General features: G+C 31.7%; 1 protein-coding gene across 2 annotated transcripts in view; it reads right to left on the reverse strand.

Annotated features, from left to right (window-relative positions):
- Positions 1–23,601, reverse strand: part of LOC118195571 (cation-independent mannose-6-phosphate receptor-like) — a 109,142-nt gene that overhangs the window by 55,322 nt on the left and 30,219 nt on the right. For both annotated transcript variants that reach the window (XM_035366902.2, XM_035366903.2), the window contains exons 3-4: positions 6,009–6,155; positions 1,671–1,859 (exon numbers count right to left, since the gene is read on the reverse strand). In XM_035366902.2, the coding sequence (XP_035222793.2) occupies positions 1,671–1,859; positions 6,009–6,155 (336 nt within the window). The remainder of the gene's footprint in view (positions 1–1,670; positions 1,860–6,008; positions 6,156–23,601) is intronic.

Raw genomic sequence — 23,601 nt, forward strand, 5'->3', positions numbered from 1 at the left:
ATAAAGCACAACAGCCTTAGAGAGAAATATCTTTTAAAACTTTTGAGGGTAATTGCTTGCATTTACATTACATGGGAAAAGCCACAAAAACCCATTCGCCGAGACTTAAAATCAAATCAAACTATGCTGGTCTTATCCACTTTGCATGTTGGGCCAATAAAAATGCTCATGTACATCAAGCACTAACCGGCTGGATGGATTAAGAAAATTTTTTCATTACACAATTATGAAAAACAGCTGAATGCTATATGGATATCGATCTACTCAACACAGCATTTTTCACAATCTGTTTTCCACACACCTTATCATAAACATACAGTAACTTGAAAAGAAAATGTATTCTTTAATGGGATTTTGACAATTTAAAATTCAATGTAGTGACATTTAAAATTAAATCACTGTCAATTTACACTTATGATTACAGAGATACACAGAATAAACTTTACAGAGATACACAGAATACACAAAGATTACACAGAGATACACAGAATAAACTTTATAGAGATACACTTTAGAGATCAAGATTATAAATAATGTTTATAATCTTGATCTCTTCAATAATCAGAATTAATTGGTAAATTCTGAAGTACCTATTAATAAATTTCACTGGCATTTCAAATTTGATTAAACTCATCATTCCCTTCTCCCACTAATGATGAGGTGACACTGTTTAAATTTTTACAGTTATTGCTCAGACTTTGATAGAATTTTGTAACAGACATTCATCAAATTAAGTACAAAATGCTAACCTGAAAACATAATGTCATCAACACTCTATAAAAATTATTCCTTGCATTCTGATGCCCTTTTCTTTAGAATCCCTTCCCATTAAGGATAAATAGTGATACTGTTGAAGTTCAAAGAGCTAATGCTGAGGGTTTGTAGGAATCCTTTAATTGATGTTCAAACAAAATTAAGGAAATAAATTTTAACTGCATGACTTGCTAAGCAGTGGATAATCTTAATATGCCCGTCTCTGTCGTAAAAAAAATCATATCTTTGTTGACGCTTTCCTTAATTCTTTTGTCTGGTTGGTTTGCAGGAAATGGAGTGGAATTGAGATTGATAAATATCTATTAATGACCTTTCACTTCATTACCATCAAAAAGTCAACCCATAGCTTTACTTTTCTTTTTAAACATGAAGTAAGATTCTCTTCCCTTGTGGCACAAAGCAATATGAAAACATTTTGACATGCAAAAGGAAATTAAAATGAATGAAACATAACTGAAACTCTCAGTTTTTAATTATAGGCATATAATACAATAAAATAACAAGGATTTAGATATGAAAAACATTAAGAAAAACCACAGCACTTTATTCACAAATGGAAATGGAAAACTCCACAATGATCAAATTAATACCTGGAGTTTCCTCATAAAAAATGGAGTATTAAGTGCTATGTGTAAAGCACTGAAAATACTCCCCTCCTCTTCTAGCAATTCTAAGCTACATCTTATTTTTACAGATTTTTAAGTGGGAAAGAAATGTATTTTAGGATTAAAGAAATACAGCAATGCACAAGCAGGTTTTTCTTACCATCCAAATACTTCTTCATTATTCAACAGAATTAATCACAAATAAATGAACAAATAAAATGAACAACTTAATAAAATCATTAATTTCATAAAGAAAAATACTTAATGATACAATTAAGAAAATTTCCATACCTCATAATATGGTTTTATTCCTGCCTTTTGAAGTGGAAGAAGATTGAAATATATACCTTTGCTATTATCAGTATAATTACAAGATGTGAATTTAGTGTCACTGGTAGGCTTTTCTGGACATACTATGCTGGTTCTCCATTCAAAAATAAAGTAACATTCATCATCTTCAGTAAGAAGAATAGGCTCACCCTGAAATGTGAAAATGTATTAGAATATTCCACATAAAATACAGCTGAATAAAAAAAAAAAAAAAAGAAAAGAAAAAAGAAAAGAAAAGAAAAAATAAACACAAATTCTGTAGGCAATGAAATTCTTAACCTCTTTCTGTCCCTCCCCCAAAAAATCAAACTTTTTATATGGGAAACTGAATTAATATTTTCCATGTCAGATTAGGATGAAAAATTACTGAATTTTTATCATAAATGATGTCAAGATGTACATTTAAGACAACTTTTTAAAATTTATATTAATTCCAAAATAGCTTCATATTCTTTAATATTAAAAAAAAGCCAATACTAACTTAGCAAAAACCTTTCTTTTTAAATATGATGATTTTAATAAAGTGCTACAATAGTAATTATGACTTATTAATTTTTCCAACTGAAAACAAAGAATTTAATTATAAGTCATTATCACAACAGAAATTCTGAATATTTTCTGATTACCTGTACCCCATGAAAACCCACCAACTCATTAATGACTTAGTAAAGTTGGCAAAAACCTCATTTGTCTATTTTAATAGTTCATAACCACTGTTCTGATCATGAATAATAACAAAAAGGAGCATTTTATAAAAATTTTATGGAGGACTCCATGACTTGAAAAAATATTTGAGATGAGAAAAATGAAAAAAAAAAAGGCATTTAAACTCACGTAAAAAAACAAGCACTTAAACTCACATGTGCTCAAATATGGGTAACACCAACAAGTTGGCTATGGTTGCGTTAGAACACAATTTGTGTTGGAAACACAATTATACTGAATGTGGAAACCTGCTATGTCAGAAAATCAAATGCCACATGTAATTTTGTTAAAACTCATTTCAGACTGCTTGATGTTTTTAAAATCTATTGTTTTAAAGGCAGAAATCAAACTGTAATTGAAATCAGAATCTTTAAATATAAAAAGCATTCGGAGTTTGTAGATATTTCTTTGAAAGATAATTAATGATTAGTGATCATTGGATGAGGGAGACTTTCGGCAAAAGACATTTGCTTCTTTATTAATATACCAAATCTATATCTGATAACTGATGCTAATTTTCAGAGGCAAACAAACTTAGGATTTTCAGAAAATTTAGCATGACAAATTATATGACAATTATAAGTATCTATATGCATGTAAATTAAAAAAAAAACATGTTATATTTATTACATATATTGATTTTAAAAGTCATTTTATTTTATTATCAAAGAATATTTAGCAATTTCTGCACGTGATCATTTAACAGTAAAAATGCTCATTTGCATTCACAATTTATAGTAAATATTCATCATGAACCTGCAGATTTCCTTCCCCCCGTAAGATAAATCTCTCCTTTTAAACTTACATACCCCACTTTTTAAAATTAACTTTGAACTTATGTTGATAGCATTATAAAGAACTTATTTGTCCACTATGTTCCACACTCTGAGTTTCAACTTAAATACAGCTTGAAAGTTGTTATTTATATTCCATGCAATAAGCTTTTAGAATCAGCAGCAAATACAGGTAAATTATTTAAAATAGCACTTGTAGAGATTTTTCTGGCACAAAATAAAAAAAGAAAAAAAAGAAAAAAAAAAAGAAAAGCTTTTCTACAGCCTGCTAACTAGTAATGTTATTAATCGAATTGCAGATGCATGGAATGAATGGAATGGTGGAGTTAAGATAATAATTATATGCAGAGGAAACCTCACAAGTTATATACTATAAATATATTTCTTTTGTAGAAGAGTATAAAAATTGTTGGACATCAAATTTTTTCAAAACAAGAGTTCTTATTTTTGCAAAATATATTCAATTTAAACCCCTTTTCTCTCCATTAAGTCTTTCTTTGTAATGGCATTACTTTCTTTGAATGTGTTTAAAAATAGCAGTTTTGTATCCTATACAACCAAGCAGAATATATGCAATAATCCCATTTTACTGTAAGAATTAAAACTGGACAAATGTAAACAAAAGTCAGAAAAATTATCTATAATTCACAAAATGAACCAAATCCATGCAACACTTTGTCCAAAGGTGAGAGGATTATCAGAATTTTGTTGAATTTAATATTTCTTAACAGAAAAATTTCTTTTCTGTATGTCATCAACCTCCTCAACAATCTCATATTTGAATTTTCAATTTTAATTGAAGATTTTACTGTTCTAAATACTGTACATATTAAGAAAGTATAAAAGAAAAGCTGCTGATCTCATTTTTCAATAGTTTCAATAGTGAGAATATCTTAAGATAGTATGAAATTATATACAATATGTTAAGAAATATAAATCTCAAATTTTCACTTTGAATTTCCTTTTCATCCAATATATTATTATTTCATACTGAAAACAGTGAATCATCAAAAACAGGCAAATATGAGATAAGCAAAATTAAAGAATCTATGGACTAAAAATCATTCAAAAAATAAACCTAAGAACTATTAAGGATAGCATGAACCTGCATACACTTATATTTCAGAACGATTTCAACAATTTTACAAAGCATATTAAATGTTAAATCAAAACTTAACAGAAGTATTAAAATCTGAATTTTTTACACTGTGAAAATTGATTGGCTAATTTGCCTATGATAAAACACTCAAAGGATATCTGCTTTATGACAGATGCCTTCAAGGAAACTTTCTAATGTGAGGTAAGTGGCTTATATTCATGTTAAACACAAGGGAAACATGAAAATCGCATGCAGCCAAACTATACACATGAAAATGAACCAAGATGAAGTTTTAGGCAGGGTATGAAGAACCAAATTTTAGGCAGGGGTGAGCTATGAAAATTGTACAAAAGAGTAGGCACTTTATCATTAAGTCTAATTAGTTTTATTTTTTACAAAAACAAGGAATCTGAATAATTTTTACATAAAGACGTTAAATAGTGTAACTTTTACAGAAATTTTAAAAAGTCCAAATTATTATGTGAATTATGTAAAATAAATTTAATTTTGCAGCACAATTTACGCTAAAAACTAACACACTTTATTTACTTCTTCCATTCCAGTTGATCTTCTAAAAGGCTATATGGTTTAATCATAGATTTTCAAAATTGCTTTTACATATGATTTAGAATGAAATTCTCTTAAATATTTCCTATTTAAGGATACTGTCATTAAATCTGAAGTACAATTTACAGTCCAAGATTTTCTTCAATTATTAGAAAAACTGTTGAGCTGAAAGATTCTCTAATATAAAATAGGCTTACATAAGATATTCAACAAGTAATATTAAAAGAAAGACGGTTCAGGAAGTATGACTATGATACACAAATTCCTTTTGGGGAGGAATAAATAAACAAGGAAACAAAAAAAAGGGGGCTCTCAAATTAGAGATTTACAAAGGACTCTTCTGAGAATCTGTGAGCTCCTTGCAGCTGACCACTAAAGTTCAGTTTGATACAAATACCTGAATGTAAACACGCTGTTGATTAAGTTAAATACCCAATAGCTAAGTATAATCTATTTACATTATTAATACTTCAGTAATAAATCCACTTTAACATTTTTTTAAATGCAATCAAAAATCTAATTTCATTAATTACATCAAATTATATTTTCTTTTATTGATAATCAATAGCCATTATTAGTTAAATTCCTGATCTTTTAAGAAATTAATAATGAAAAATTTTAAATCTAATATTGGAACTTTAATTTTTTTACCAAAAAAATGACATACTATATTTTAAATCACATGATATTTATGGCCATTATATGTATTTACATCTATCCAAATTAAACTTTATGAAATTCTATGCTATTAAGTTGCATTAGAAGTAATATGAAAATAATCAAAAAATAGAATTACAGAATATAATGCCTGCTTATAAATAAGACAACACCACCATTATCAACATAATTTACAATTATTTTACTATTTGTAGGCACTACCAGGAACATAAGTTAATGAAGATACATAGTGCACAAAATAAAACCAAGAAACGAGCATTCAAAATATGCATTTCTGGTATTTTTTCTAATACAATCATTTAAAAATGGCCGGAATATTGAAAGAAAAATTATAAAATCTAACATGTTCCTCAAATTTAATAAATTATTGTATACTATGAAATCATACTTTTAAAATAATAAAATATTACACACATGCATTACATAACTTTACATGACCGATGGGAAAAAACTTACTACTCCAGCTTCACTATCACACACAAATATAATCCTTGCACGATTTTGAAAGTTAGAATTTTTCAGACAGGTGGATCCATTAGTATAAATTGCTGTGGCATGGCCCATGAAATCAACAAAAGGTGGATACTCAACTCTCCCTAAACTCTAAAAAGAATAAAAACATACAATAAACAAAGAAAAGAAAGAAAAAAGAAAATACAGTATAAAGTCTGAGATCCAGACACGTCGGGACTTCGGCGTTTCCAGATTTGGGATTTTTCCGGATATTAGATCATCAGTTTAAATGTAGTAAGATGGCACATAGAAATTATAAAATTAAAAATATGAAATTGTGACTTATGAAATAATAAAGCAGTTATGATCTAAAGACTATCAAAATTTACAAAAAAAAGCATAATATTTATACGTTTACTTTATTAAACATTTCTTTGAATGTAAATTGTTTAACTTGCTTCGTCTTTTGTGCTTATATTTTCTCTTCAGTTCTACAGACAGACATAATTTCTTGTTCAGTTGCAAAGTTCCACTGTTCAAGTCCTGTAGTTGCTGTGTCAAGAACTGCGGCTAACTTGTCAATCGAAATTTTTTCGTTTTCAATAACCTCTCTATCACTTTCTTCACTATCGGTAGTGGTATTTTCTGTGTCTAGAACCATACTACAAATTTTGCCTTTCGTTAATTGATTGATGAATGGAGCATTGTTATCGGAATGAAAAACTTTGTTATATCATCTTCATTTATTACTGCTTTATTAAAAATTAACTTTTGGCTTAATTCATTTCATTAAAAAATCCATTAATTGGAAAATTTAACCTTTTTGTTTGCGATATCCGAAAACCTTCACATTCGCAGCTATCATCTTCATCATCCTCAACATGAAATATGCTAGCTGGCCATAAATTATGCCAAGCAGTTTTTAAAGTATCTGGAACATATACTCAAACGATCTTGCGATGCTCCACAAAGCAGATTTTACACTACAATATTTCAAAAACCCTTGACTAGTCTTGCCATTATTCCAGAAGTGTAACATGTGTTTTAAAAATTCTACTTTATATTTGCATTTTCAGCACGTGCACTATTCTGATATCCATAGGCTGAATGATGAACGTACAATTTTAAGGAAAGAATAGTATGGATACATTATCTTTCACTAAAATTTTACATGAAGTGTGAGCCAAAAAGTTGTCTACAATCAGGACAAATTTTGCATCAACAACTAATTTTGTCGGTGGCTTTAAGGTCTGGATTTTAGATCATTCTTGATATTGGACATCCGGATCTCAGACTTTGCACTGTAATACATCTGCAATATAATTAATTATCTTTGACAGAATTTCTGCGAAAGAAATTACAGTCAAAAGTCTTTAATCCAGATGTCCATAATTTTGAATGATCTATAATCCGGACCTCAAAGCTACAAACTTAAACACATGATGCGTCTACGCATGCGCATAATACGTTTACGCATATGCGTTTAACGTATAACGCACGGTATAAGCTAAGCTAAAAGTATCTAATTATCTATTTCAGTTAATGTTGCAGACTGCACTGTTCCTTAATCTTCTAATTGGATCCGACGTATTATTTTTTGCAGACTTTTAGAGCATTTTTATAAAAATAATCTTGAACTTTCGATTATGTCAAAAAGAATTTCCGATTCTGGAACTGCCAAAGGATCTACAAAGCGAAAGCATGTTTCAATGGCCATCAAACAAAAAGTGGAATTGTTGCAAAAAAATGGATAAAGGTATATCCTTTGTTTCTCTAACCATTCCGAAATCTGTTTATCAATTTCACGCTGCTCTGCGGGGGCGTCGCAGCGCACAAAGAACTGAAAGTTGATCTGTCAGCTCTATCCTTATCTTCAGGGCATATGTTTTTATTTTATTCGACTTATAATTCCTTACTAAATGTAGTGTTTCATTTCGATGTACTCCGCCTTTGATATGATTTAAATCAAATTCCCCGTCATTATAAATATCACGAATACACATCAAATAGTTTTCTGGTTGCAATTTTCTAATTTTGACTATGCGTAATGTATGCTTTACGCATGTGCACGTTGAAAGAAATGTTTAATAAAGTAAACAAATAAATATTAAGCTTTTTTTTTGTAAATTTTAATACCCTTTAGATCATGATTGCTCTTTATTTCATAAATTACGGTTTCATATTTTTAATTTTATAATTTCTGCATGCCATCTTACCACATTTAAACTGATGATCTATAATCCGGAATCGCCGAAGTCCCGAGGAGTCTGGATATTTTGTCTGGACTTTTGACTGTATATATTTTTGGCAGCATGTTTCAAATATAGTGGTGCAAAGACATCTAAGAAAATAATTATCTTATCTACAGATCCCAGCTTCAAATGGACAATAATTCCTACTACACTATTACATTTTAATAACTCGTGAAGTATTTAATACATGATGCTATTTAATCAATGAATTTTTTCCTTTTCATTGCTGCAAATTTTTATTATTTATTGTAGGTATTGGGTGTCTGCAACTGCCTTTGTTACAGACAATCTCTTAAATGGAATCTCACACTTAATCCTGCACTTTTGACCACAATTTTAAAAAAAAAATTAAAAAGACTGAATTTATTAATGGAAAGCACTAAACATATTTTTATCATTTATTAATGCCACTGGATATGAAGAGATTTAGAAAGACATATACAGTGAAGAGAAGATATATTTGAGTGTTTATAGCTGTTAACTATATTTTATTTTTTTCTGAAAAGCATTTATTCTTCAAATTTTTATTTTGTTTTAAGAATCTATTTCTCCATTTTCTCATTTTTATCTATTTAACATTATGCCGTATTTCTTTTTAGCCCAAAAGGAGCTATAGTCTCGAAATGGGATTTTGCTTTCGTTCAATATAAATGGTGCATCACTTTTCAAATTGTTGCCACCAACAACATTATACTGTATTGTTTTTAAAAAATTAAATGAAGAATGTTATGTATGTACATATGTTCCTTACATTGCGAAAGATGGTACCTAGAGTCATCAAATTTTGAATAATGCAATCCTCCACCCAAATGTATGAATCTGAAAGCCCAAATTTTGATTAATAAATTTTTGATTAAAAAACTTGTCGATTTGAAAGCAAGCAGTGGCACCACTGTTCGAAATACCACATTTTTATTTCCAGCGTGCAAGATTGCTGCCATTCCGAAAAATGTAAGATATTTATCTTTAAATTTTAACCAACAAATTCGGCTCTATCAAAGCAATGTGTTGCCACAACTGGAAATAAAATACTTTTCTCTTTCATGTGCTAGTGTGCTGCCATTCAGCAAAGCCTAAGATACTTTCAAATTTAATCTGGAAGGTTACTGAGTAATAAACTAAACAATTTAAAAGCAATAAACATAGTTCTTAAAAAAGATTCTTCTACTTTTTAACTGTAATTGATTTAATAAGATAGTATTAAAATCATAAGATGTCTAATTATAAATATCCAGTATCTTTATGAAATTACAGTAGCTGGGCCCATTAAATACTTTTTCTTTTTCATGATAATTATTTTAGGTGGCTGGCCGCACAAATGGCTAATTTTTAAAGAAATAATACAGCAAATATAAATTATGTATGGCAACCTCTACCCCTATCAGATTTTCTAAAGATATGCTCTTTTTAAATATTTCACGATTTTGCTGTTGAATTGAATTTTACATTGTGCAACGTGATATTTAATAAATAAAGTTAATGCATAAAAAGTTAATAATAAAAAGACAGAAAAAATTTTTTGTTAGCCATCTGACTAAGAAAACTGAGTATTGATATGATAATTGAGAAAATATTGAAAAAATATAACTTAACACAGCATAGGGAATTCAAAACATATGCTGCAATGCACCTCTTTAAAAATTTTGTGATTTTGTTGCTGAACTTATAGGTGGCACAAGTGTGAAAAAAACAATGCTTAATAATAAAGCTGAAAAGACATACACACCCAAAAAGAGTCAGCAGGCTTGAGTGCAAGAGCAGACAGGCAGACTGCGAGCTCAGCAAGAGCATAAAAACCTTAAAACCTTTTGGCTCACTATTAAATTCTGAAACCTTTTATGGTTTTTAATTGATTATTAGTTGTTTTGTATTGCATTTTATTGTAATATTCTGTGTATTTTACAGAACTTACTATAACTTAAGTATTTAACTGTTTTATTATTCTCTATAAACTGCAATCCCGTGTGAACAGAGATTGGAATTTTGTAAATAGTTTCAAAAGAAGCAGAGATACAGGCTGTTAAATTCTACCATGCCTTCATGATAAATTTTTCAATCCATTCTATAAAAATGCATAAGAATTCCCTAAATGTTAGTCATGCTTATTGTTGCACATGATGGCATGATCCCCATTCATGAAAAATCCATGAGAGATGAACAGCATATGACAGTGCTTCTCAAACTTTCAACATTTGCGGCCCAATTTTCAGTCATAATTTTCATCATTCTTCTATGCAAAAGCAATGTGCTGAATGCAATAATAATGCACTTTGACGTTAAAGCTAGAATATGACCTTGATTATAAACCATGCAATATATAAAAATAAGTAATAAATTTTGTATATGTTACTTTCAAGCAATAGGATAATTATTATGTTACTTTTTTTCCTAATTTTTAAATTGGAAGACATTGCAAAATCCATTTTTTTAATTAAATACTTATTACCTCAATCATCCTGTCAGTGGAAAAATCGTCTGGTCTCTGTTGCTCTCTATCCATCACATTCGGCATTCTCACGGACATCTGCGCAACCTATCAAACGCCTGCACAAAACGTGTTAAATTCTGCACCTCGCGAAATTCCAGTCAGTCACAATCAAGTCGATCCTTCTATCACTACCGAATCTATCTTGGATCTGCATTTTGTAACTTACATGTTAATTGCAATTCGCAGTATTAAATAACAGTAGATTTAAATAGAATCATGGATAAATTCTTAAATCTTAAGCAAACATTAGACGATAATAAAGCATTAACAAGTGCACAAACGAGCGTGGATCTGAAAATTAAATCAAGAAGATATTTTCAAGACTTGAATTTTGGGTTTACCGCTACTGAAGTAAATGAAAAAGAGGAGCTCCTGTGTGTTATTTATTCAAAAACACAGGTAGCAGACAGTATGAAACCTAATAAAATTAAATTACATTTGGAAACGCTTCATGGTGAGTACGTTAACAAACCCTAAGAATTTATTTTTTTAATTTAATTTTAATTTTTGAATTAAAATCACATGAAAAGCAAAAAACATTTTTAAAAAAAGGTTTGTGTGTGAATGAAAAAGCTTTACTTGCTTCTTACAAAGTCTCATATAAAATAGCCAGATGTAAAAAGCCTCACATCATTCATGACAAGCTCGTTTTGTGAGCTGCAATTGATATCATAGAAACTATGGGGATAATTTTGCTAAAGACTTACAGCCCATATCTCTATCAAAGGATACTGTTGCTCGTTGAATCGATGATATAGCTGAAGATGTACAGCAGCAGTTTTTCTGTAAGTTGTGTGACGAATTGTTTTCAATTCAGCTTGATGAGGCAATAGTCAGCAATAAAGATGCTCATTTTATTGTGTATGTTTGATTTTGTGATGGTAGATCAGCAGTAGAACTACTACTTTTTTTGTAAACCAATAAAACTCAAAGGAACAGCACTAGCAGTATTTGATATTTTAACAGGGTTCATAGCCACATTTTAGTTAAAAAAATAAGCACCTATAAGCATATTTTAAGAAAAAAATAAGCACCTGTCTAATTACATTATACAAAACTGCATAACTTCAAAAATTAGACTCGTAATTTAAAATATGAGAAATGCAGTATTTATTAAGAGAGAATAAGCATGGAACCTCAACCATGGAAAATAATTACGTTTTTTTTAATTTTAAATAACAGTTCAATTTACAGAACTAGTTTACAATGAGAAAAAAAAAAAACTATGCACACCTGAATTATATTACAGTTCAATTTACAGAACTAGTTTACAATGAGAGAAAAAAAACTATGCACAACTAAACTATATTACAAGATTAATTGATGAAATTTCAGTTCAAAATAGAGGAAATAATTAATAATAAGGCATATTTATTCTATTCGCTTGGAACTTAATAATAAATGCAATTTATTTTTCCACTCATATTGATATTTAAATCTAAATTCTGAACATTTTCTAAATTTTCATCGTATATCAGTTTTCCTTAACAGATATTGCGCAAAGTAATTTAAGTAAAAAAGAGAAACATTTCTGAAATCAGAAGACAGAAATTTGCTTCATGCAGTCATCCTTTAACAGTAAAAGCTTAACTACCCGCATACTTGAAAATTGGCGAATATTCGGACAATCGAGCATAACTTCAAAAAAGAGGAGCGGAGGGGGGGATAGACTGTAGCCGTTCTTTAGATTTTTCCGCTAAATAAATGCTTTTGACATTTCGATATGTGCATCATATAAAACAAACCAACAGAACAGAAAAATATTCTGCTTAGCAAAAACTCTTTTAAGTGTTCATAAACAAATCTCGGACCGAACATCAAAATTGTCTCTGCAAAATATCGCAAACGTTATTGCGCAATACGTGCGCAGTAATTCTTCCCTACATGATATTACGCAATCGGATTCAACAGCTGCCTATATTGGGAGAATAAAGAACTAAATAAAGGAAAAGAAAGGGACTTGGGGTGTTTTTCATTCTAATTTTCAACAGACTGCGTTAAATTTCCGGAATAGAATCATTCTTCGCTTGGGTTGGTAGACCGCAGAACTTTTAGTCCTATTCAATCCAGATTGGAAAGTGACAAAAAAAAAAAAAAAAAAAAAAAAATCTGTTGCTTGTTTTACAACGAACTGTAACAGTTTCAGTATTCGAGATTTTGCGGAGAAAAGGCAGAACCTCCCAACGTTCGTACTGTATAACGTATTGGCCAAAAAAATGGAATTATTTTGACTATTCGATTACTTTCCCTTTATTTATGCCATTCCGAATATTATTATAATTAGAAAGCTAATCTGTGTTAAAACACAACCATTTTTGGAGGTTTACTATACTTCAGCAGTTACTGCAACTATGTTATTATAAACATTCATACATATGCTCATAATATAAGCATAACGATCATAATAAACACGAATATGAACTGACCAAGCGGAACGAGAATGCAAATTATTAAGATCTTGATAGAAATTCAAACATGTGTAGTATGTGGGTGGGAGGAAAAGAATGCCAAATGTATCGGAATTTTCTACTGCTTTCGCAATTCTTTGACCAACGTTGACCAACAGAATGACGGGCACCTGCCTGTACCAAAGAACAATACATATTCTTTGCCTGTACTCTCCGTGCACACCAGAGGTTATGTTAATGCAGAGAAAGGGGGAAAAGCTATTTCCAGGAGTATGATTCACCATCTGACATTCCATATTAGGAAGAAAAGTTGTTTATTTAGTTTCGGCTTTGATACGGGGAATAATTGCGCGTTCATTAAAAAAAAAAAAAAGCACTAAAAGCAAAAAATAAGCACTAAAAAAAAATAAATAAATAAATAAATAAATAAAAATAAGGGCTTTAAAGAAAAAGTAAGCACTTATATGGGCCTTTATATTTTATTTTCAAATATAAGGACTTATAAGCACTTATAAGGACCGCTACGAACCCTGTTTAAATAATTTTATGAACAAAATAAGCAAAGAGTCGAAAATAGTGTCGGCATATGCAAAGAGTCGAAAATAGTGTCGGCATATGCATAATTAGTGCTCGTAACAATGTCTGGAAGATTTCAAAGTATACAAGCAATTGTGAAAGCTTTCAAAGTATACAAGCACCTCTGGCTTCCAAGAAATGGTTTGAATATTGTGCTAATGACAGTTGTGACCATAGTAAATTATATAAAAATGAGACTCACAAAATCAAGAATCTTCTCTGAACTTTGTAAAGACATCAGCACAGTACATTCATTGTTGCTATTTTACTGCAAGACAAGATAGTTATCATGTGGGAAATTTTCGCAATGTGTTTAAAAATCAGGAGACGAAATTGCCACTTTTCGAAAACCAACATGAAGCTAAGAGGTTTCGATATGGGCTGAGAAATTAGCAGTAATTAGTAGTAAAGTAGCTGAGAAATTCAGCTTCTTGGAAGATATATTCAGGAAATTAAATACCTTGAATCTTCAACTCTGAGGAGCAAATATACATATGTTGCAGACAAGTGATAAAATTAATGCTTTTGTAGAAAACTGGAATTACGGAGCAGACATTTAAAGCAAAAAAACCTAGAAATGTTTGAAAATGCGGATAAATTTACAAGGCTGAAGAACAACTTGTGAAAGTTGTTTTTGAAACCATTAAAAATCATTTAGCCAATTTTAAAAAGCATTTTCTTGCTGACGACAACTTGATAGAAAGTTAAGAGTGAGTTAGGGATCTATTTCAAAATATTCCAGAAGAGCTCTCAACAGCAGAAGAAGAAATCTTCATAGATTTCACATCAAGTGGTGAAATCAAAAGGCAATTTAGTATTAAATCACTCTTTGGTGGGGTGGATGATTAGTTTTCTGTATTGAAAACGAAAGCATTCCTTAGATTATTACCATTTTCAACATTCTAGTTTCATGGAACTAGATTTTCTGTGGTGGCTGTGCTGAAGATAAACTATAGATCTTAGTTAAACATAGAGAATAATTTAGAGTGTCAGTTTCTAATATTAAACCTTCCTTTGAATAACTTTGCCCACAGGAGTCACTAGTAATTATTAAACTTGTTCTTAATTTAGTAATGATAAATTATTTATCAAATACATTTATAAGTACATTGTACCAGTGAAATGTGTATTTTATTTTTTATTATGTCAGAATGTATTTTGTTTCACTTCCTTTCAGTAAACTAATAATTTTTTAAATTATCTCTGATTTTCAATTGAGAACCGCTGGTACATGATACATGTATTTCTTGAAACAGACATACAACCCTTCATATTCTAAGACTTAAAATAAGTGATCATGAGAATTACTGGTACTTTTCTGTTTTGCCAGAGCAAATGATAAAGTAGCCAATAATGGTACAACTGATGCCAAACGGGATACCTTCACAGGTATTCTTTTACGCTTTATTTACAAATCAAGTGGCAGCCATTTCTTATCAGATTGATCGTTTCCTTCAATACTGGCATACAATTACACAGACTTTTTACAGAAGATTGTTAAATTTTATACCCTAAGACCATTAGCGGTAATTAAATCAATTAGGATGCAATCACACTGCTCACCTGAAGGAAAAATATAGGAAAGGCAAAATTAAAGGTTAAATTAATTTATTCTAATGAGAATGCACTAGCGAAGTAAAGCACTGCAGTTTTACATAATTTCTGAGTAAGCTATTTGTACGAATTGAAATAATTCTTGCATTTAAACTTGTATTCTAAATTAAGATTTAACTTGAAATTAATGTAGATAATTACTGAGAGAATTATATTTTTGTAGCGTAGTTTACGTGAGATGAGATCTCTTTGGGTCACGTGATATGAACCGGCGAATCAGGAAGTTGAACCATGAAAGCATAGTAAATCCTTAAATTTATGTCTCTAGAAATTTATCATCTTTATTTATTGGCTTTTTCCAAAATTTTAAATCATATTAATATGTTTATGCCTTCAAAATAAAAAATTCTTAGAACTAAAGTTTTTTATATGTATACTGTATGCTGTCACCAACAAAGTCTGCTTGGTGAGATTTGGCTTGATTGACATCTCCCGCGACCTTGCGGTAGACAAACATATTCGCTTCTTGCTTTCAAAAAGGCTATGCCAAAGCTTAGGCAGGCTGATGCTTTAATGAGAGCATTCTATATACTATATGAAAATTATATTGAACTTTCAAACTGATTCGACTGAACTTTCAGAAAATTCCGACCTATGTCTCCTGTTATATTTGCAGAACCTACAATTTACAGCCTAAAATTCAACTCCCAACGTGATACAAGACCTGTCACAAAAAGCTCACTCTCCATTTGCACTTGGAATGCAAATGGTATATATAATAAAATCCATGAAGTGAGAGATTTCATTGCAGAGCAAGATCTTGATGTACTGTTGGTCCAAGAGACCCATTTTATCCCAGGGCGAATTCCCAAAATTGGGAACTATGACGTATACTCGACTGACAGGGTGTTCTATGGCAGACATGCAAGTGGTGGCACCTGTATCTATGTGAAACATTCGATTAAACATCACATGATATCCCCCCCCCAAATTTGGAACATGTGGAAGCTACTATCAAAATTTTTATACAAAATTCTCCTCCCCTCACAATTGTTTCGGCATACCTTCCTCCAAAAAGATAGTGGGAGGTATGTTTTTTCTGTCAGTGATTTTGATAAACTTCTCACAATATCAAATCACCTAATCATTGCTGGTGATCTAAATTCACGCCATACCGCTTGGTTCTGTCCTATTAGGAACAGGTTTGGCATTAGTCTAAATTCATGGGCTCAGAGCTCCCATGTACAGATCATAGCTCCTACTGCCCCGACTTACTACCCTGTAAGAGGGTCCCCCGCAGTTCTTGATCTGGCTGCATTTTATAATGTTTACTTTCGGCATGAAATTAAAGTGAATCAAGAGTTAGATTTTGATAACTACCCTGTTCTGATTACCCTAGATATTCAAAATTAGAGGAGCAAGTCTCAACAAACTGGGACGATTTTCGGTTTATTTTGGAACGTACAGCTATCCCCCCTATCAAAATTTCCAGCGGACTTTGACAGGTGTATCAAAAACATGGAGTCTTTACTGAAAGAAGCGAGAGCCGCGGCTTCGCAACCTATCACACATCCGGGCGCTAGGCTCCCGCCGGATACTAAATTAAAAAATAAGCGCCGCAATTACCTGCGAAAACTTTGGTAGAGAACATGTGATCCCAATATCCGTGCTCAATTTTGCAGACTACACAACGAGATTAGGTCTGAAACCTGCTTGCAAAAACAGACGGAGTGGAAACACTACACTGAGCCCCTAACGACTGACGATAGGGTTTGGCGCACTGCCGCCCGACTACGTAAACAAGATTAAACACACTCCGCCCCTTGAAATGGCCAATGCTAACCAGATGGCTTTTACAGACACTGAAAAGGTTGAAGTTATTGCTGACACTCTTGCTACACAATTCAATCCCAATAACAACGCCTCTGTAACCGTCCGGTTACACAGGGGCGCACACACTCACGTGTTAAACATTTCTTAACACAACCCATGACCAGGACGCCTATTCTATGATCACTGGATCTGCTTACAACTTAAGCGAACAATATTGACTCAAAGAAACCGGTATGGACAGCCATCAACAACTTATCGGAGAAAGCCATTCTGTGGTCCTCAGTTGGTGGGCGGGTGGGTCCATTTAACTTTACTGAAAGGGGACAAGGCTTCAAGGAGCTTTAGACCAATCGCAGTACAGACGAGTGACGAAATTTATAGCGCGCGCTGGCTGAAGTTCTAGGAATATTCTCCTATTATTTCACTAACTCACACGCTGCATTTGTAGTTCGAAAAAAATTGCACAAAACAGTATTATGACCAACACGCAGTGGAATATGCTACTGTGTTATGTGAAGGAAAATTCCGTTTTTTAAGGGGAAACTTAACGCAGGAATTTAGAGCTAAGAAATAAAGAGTGATATGGGATACCACGAAAGCAATGGTAAATAGATAAAAGTAAATGAATTAAGCTTACTTCAAATCCTTTTAGAAATAAACAATTTTAATCATTTAAATTTATAATATGATTAATTTGCATTACAATCTAACAGCAAACTAAGTTTTCTTTTTTTTCTTTCTTTTTTTTTTTTTTTTTTTTTTTTTTTTTTTCTCCATGCTGTTTTCCCGCAATTTATTTTACAGTTACTATTGGAAAAATATTTCTTTACATAATAAATTAGAAAGAAAATATTTCTTTCTTAATATTTCTTCCCTTTTTTTATTTTCTTTTACTATGAAAATTATTTCTTTCAGGAAAAGAAATAAAATTCATTCGCTATTACAGTATGGCCGATTGCTGCTGCATTCAACTATCACACACGCATCAAAACGCTTTATTTTAAATAATTTATTCTACAATTAACATGAAAGAAAATATTTTTTCAATATAAAATATATAACCAAAATTAAACTAATCTATCCTGTATGTGTGATTAATTCGTTTTGCAATTTTTGTCACACAATTACTAATACCTTTTTTTTAATATTACATTGCTGTTACTTGAATTTTATATATATATAAGAACTGCTCAGTTTAAATATTCTTCCTTCTCAAAAGATTTTATTTTGTGAAAATAATTAAAAGATAGTAATATTTTCACAGTGTAAGTACTAAAGTAAAAATAATCAGTGTAGGTCTCTTGCAGTTGAAGTCCTTATCAAACCAGCGTTTCGACGAAACGCTGGAATAATATTGATTGCTGGAAATAATATTGATTATTATTAGTTTTCTATTTAAAATAGAAAACTAATAATAATCAATATCTCTTTTACAATATAAAAATGAGAATGCTATGAACAGTATTTTTTTTTTTTTTGTTGTTGTTGTTTTGTTTTGTTTGTTGAATTTGCAAAGAAACAATGATTTTTTTAATACTATAATAGGTTACAAAAGTACTATTCCATGAACAAACCCTCAGTCTTATAGCATTGTTACTTTATAGCATAATACAATAATAATGCAGTATAATTCTACTAACAAGCCCACCAGCTGCCGAGCGGTAGAGTCGCTGAACGCAGGTAGTTTGGTCCGAGGTTTGAATCCCGGGAACGAGCTAGCCGGCGTTTTCGTGGCTTTTCACATGTGTAACTTGTATACGAGCCAGTTTCACTTAGAAAGTCCTCACTTAGAAACCAGTTTTAAAACGTAATAAAATTACACACAAACAACACACACAAAAAAATAATAATAAATAAATAAATAAATAAATAAAATCTGAAAGCCTTCAGATTTTATATTACTTCCAAAGGGCCATTATTTAACGTTTTGCGTGTTATCTTTATTTATTAAATATCATGTTTTTCGCACTTAAACCATAAAATTCAATTCAACAGCAATATCATATAGTTTAAAAAAAGCATATCTTTAGAATTTCCGATACATAATCTCGCGTGCTAGTGATGAAAATGTTTTTTTCTGTACAATGTTGCCACTGCTCGCTTTGAAATCGTTGGGTTTCTTAATGAAAAACTCATAAATGCTTTACAAAATATGCAATAGATAATAAAACAAATTCTCAGTTCCAAATTTGGGCCTCCAGATGTCTATATTAGGATGGAGGATTACGCTATTCAGAATTTCATGGCTCTAGGTAGCGTTGTTTTATCACAGTGCGAGGAACATTCATACATTCTGCAGATTCCTCATTATTTAATTTCTTTAAATATAATAGAGTGAGATAATACTTGGTGGCAACGATTTGAAAAGTGAAACGCCACAAAATGGCAAAACGAAATTAATAGCCCCTCTGAGCTAAAACTTATTTTTGAAAGTATCACACTAGTAGTAGTACAGCTACTGAAAAAGATATTATAAAGCTATTTTATAGTTTTATAATTTTTTTTAAATTTTTATTTTACAGTAGTGTGAATTTCGCGTAATAATGAACGACATTCCTTTTTGTGTTCGCAGTATTATTCGTAAGGTATTCAACTGTTAGATTTTAAAGTAAACGTAATTCTTGCTGTACATAAAGAGTAGAAGCTTATCGGATGTCTATATTTGTGTTAAGTAAAGAAAGTTTATGTGCTTGATAAACTTATTATCTTCTACATTTTTAAAGCATAAAATTACAATTTATATCTATAATTTCTGGAATAGTATAACTTTTCTTTCAGTAGAAATTGCGTTCTTGTTTTCTGAATGTGGCTCCAAATACTCTCTCAGTTCATCGCAAATTAAAATAACTATAAATTTTGGCAATCTGAAATACGCAATGAAAACATCTTTTGGCAGAGCAAAAGCATCAATATATTTTCTATAAATTCGCCACCGATTCAGAGATCTACGACCGTATTCTTCGTTTAAATACGAAAAAATCAGCAGCGAAAACACATACAAAGCCATTGTCTACTTAGTACGTCAACTGCACAACCCTGATTGACGACGCGGCAACACTTTTTCACGCGCTTTCGACAACTTCCGTACTCAGAGAATATAGGATGTCGGGCAGACCTGTTTTTTACTAGCAGCGACATCTGGCGGCCCACAACTTGCTGTCGACTCTCGTACTGTCGCTAGAATAACCGTCCAGGGGTGTTTGTGGGACCCCACAAAAATCCCCTGAAACTTTTACGGACTTACTACCGACATTTTGAAGTTTTGAGAAGGGGGGGAGAGAAATGAAAAATTACAATTATGAAGTATTGAATGACCTAATTATAAAATTTCAATGAATTACTTTTTTTGCAAAATTAATAACCATAAATTTTCAAACATATAAACCACTACATTTTATGTAAATATTTTAAATTACCTGAATTAATTCTTTAAAAAAATTTATCTAATTTCTGCTGCTTTTTTTTTATTTTCTGATGTTTGTGGGCTTGTCTTTCTTTTCTGGTGAACTTCATAATTGCAGGAAGGTTGACTTTTATTTTCCTCATTTACAGTTGAAGAAATTTCCTCGAGAACTGCACATGCAGAAGTAGAAGCAGTTTGCTTTTCTGCTAATATAGAAGGTTTTTCAGAGACTTTTATAGGTGACTCATCTGAAATACATGTTTTTAAGTCCTCTTGATATGTTTTCCAACTTCTGTTCATATTCAGTAAGAGATCTTTGTGAATTGGGTCAGTCATTGGATTTTTTGAGCCATATTTTTCACATGAGGTTTCTTTAGAAGCCAATAAATCATATTTAATAGTCTGCACTGCATCTAGGGAATCAAACTTAAGAGAGGTTTTATAGTCAGTGACAAGTGTATCCATTAAGTTGAATGCACTTTCCACTAATGGGCCATGGAAGCAGCTAAGGCAGGCTTTGACCAATTTAGCCAATGAAGGATACCTATAATCATTTGTGAAATCATCTTTTAAATTAAAAACTTTAGACCAATATTTATCAATTGTACACTTGACTTGATTTCCACTTTCATCAGATGTGTAGAGCATTTCTTTGGTGATATCAATATCACTCTGGTATAACCTTATTTCAGCTTCTACTTTTGACTTTTCATTATCACTAAAAATATGGGACATATAAGATGATAATTTTTCAAAAGCTAATATTGTACTGTTTTTACCTCTTAGCTCTGGATCTAATGCTGTAAAACTAATTAGATATGAATTTTTAAGGGGTAATTTATGTTTCATATGCTGTGCTGTATTAGTATAAGCTTTCATCAGAGAAATTTGGAATTCTTTTGCTATTGGATGATTTTTTGATAATTTGTTCAGGAGAGTGGAAGCTTCTGCACCAGTAAATATTACTAGGTAGATGGAATTCTGGATTTGTGACATCAACCATTAATAAATCATTATAAGATGTGCACTCTATATTTTCTGGCTTCATAAAAAAAAGAGAAAAATTTTGCCATCAATTTTTATAAATACTGGAATGTATTAAATGAAGCATTGGTTTTTTTGTTTCAAATAATTTAATATATGTGTTGAACTCTGGTAATACTGCTGAATATAATGCCATATGCAATAAAGTTTTGTTTTGCATAACAAATAACCCATTTAGTATTCTTTTTTTCGAAGCTAAAGCATCCTTTGTGAGTTGTTGGGAATGCAAGCAAGAATACACTCCTTCAACAATTTTTTTTTGAACATCGATCCCCGGAATTTCCGGGTATCGAAGTTCAAAATCCCCGGAGCACAAACACCCCTGCATGACGCCTGATCTCAGGCTGACTGATTCAACTGAGGTGCTAGAGTTCATTGATAAAATGAAGCTGAAGGCAGCCACTCGCATAGATCAAATTTTGAACTGCATGATTAAAAACTTCCCCATTATGTATATGGTATGGATTACGGTCTTGATTAACCTTATGCTTAAAAGATGTTACTTCCCTGTTTGTTGGAAAACTGCCGCAGTCATTTCTATTCCAAAACCGGGTCAAAATTTAAATCTCCTCGTCAACTACAGACTGGTTAGCCTCTTTTCATCTCTCTCAAAAATATATGAATTTGTTTTACTTAAACGCCTGAATGAATTCTGTCGTGATCAAAATTTAATAATCCCGGAACAATTTGGCCTGAACACTCCACGGTACACCAGTTATTCCGTGTAGAGGAATTCATTCACGAGGGCTTTCGTAAACGAGAGAAAACTGGAATTGTCTATCTTGACATTGCCAAGGCCTTTGACAGGACTTGCCACGACGGGCTTATTAAGTTCATGTGGCTTGGTTTTTCGGCACAACTCATTAAAACTATCAACTCGTACCTGACGGGTAGATCCTTTCGGGTGTGAGTTCACCATGAATACTCAATCCCTCACCCGATCTGTGCTGAGGTCCCACAAGGAAGTTTGCTTGGACCTCAAATGTTCAACATCTAGGTAAATGACATACCTAAGTCACCTAATGTCGATCTAGCTTTATATGCGGACGACACAGCCATCATGAACCAACATTCCAACACCTCCACGGTAATTTCTGCACTGCAGAATTATCTTTCAAGCCTAGAGCTCTGGCTCGGTCTGTGGAAGATCAAAATTAATGTCGCTAAATGTGCTGCCACTTTATTTATCCAAAGTACTTTCCCAAATTTACCTAACTTGCAGTTCTTCAGAGAACCAATTCCTTGGGGTCCTACCTATAAGTATCTAGGAGTGATACTTGATTCAAAATTAACTTGGCAACCTCACATTCAAACAACAATTTCCAGTGCAAAGGTTGTCAAAACTCAATTACTGCCTTTTTCGCTAGAAATAGCGACCTGTCCACGAAAAACAGGATTTTGCTCTATAAATCAATGATAAGGCCAATTCTGACATATGCTAGCCCGGTATGGGGCACAGCAATTACTAACAGGAATCATATCCAAATTTTTCAGAAAATTATACTACGGCAAATTTATAAAACTCCGTGGTTTGTTATGAACGAGAACATTCATAATGCAGCCAAAATTCTCCCCATAAATCGCTTTATACAGTGACTTTTGGCTAACTTTTTCCAAAAGATTCCTTCAATCGGAAATCCCGTACTCCACAGCCTCCTTGTTTATCATCCAGTAATTGCATCGTCAAGAAAGAGACCCAGAGCTATTCTGGAGAACGCATATAATGCGCTTCCTTTTCCCAAGATGCGTTGCTATGGAGACGAGACGCCTCGAAGGTTTCAATACACTCGCTCGCTTTCCCCCTTCCCACCTTAGTGAATTCGCTGATCTTTCAGCTTCCCTCAGGGTCACTCTCTATTTGTCCCATAATCGAGCAATCTTACTTCTTTCAACCGTAAGCGGTTGTTATCAAGCTCTAAACACATCTTTGTACCCTTCTTAAAAGTGTTCTAGTGCAAGGATTACTTAATTTTAATTTAATCTCTTTACAAGAATTTAATGCTTTTTCATTAGTTATCATAACACATTAAGTTAATGC

This window comes from Stegodyphus dumicola, chromosome 11, assembly GCF_044657685.1.
Source record: "Stegodyphus dumicola isolate Sdum_Otavi_A_Nest chromosome 11, ASM4465768v1".
Lineage (NCBI taxonomy): Eukaryota > Metazoa > Arthropoda > Arachnida > Araneae > Eresidae > Stegodyphus > Stegodyphus dumicola.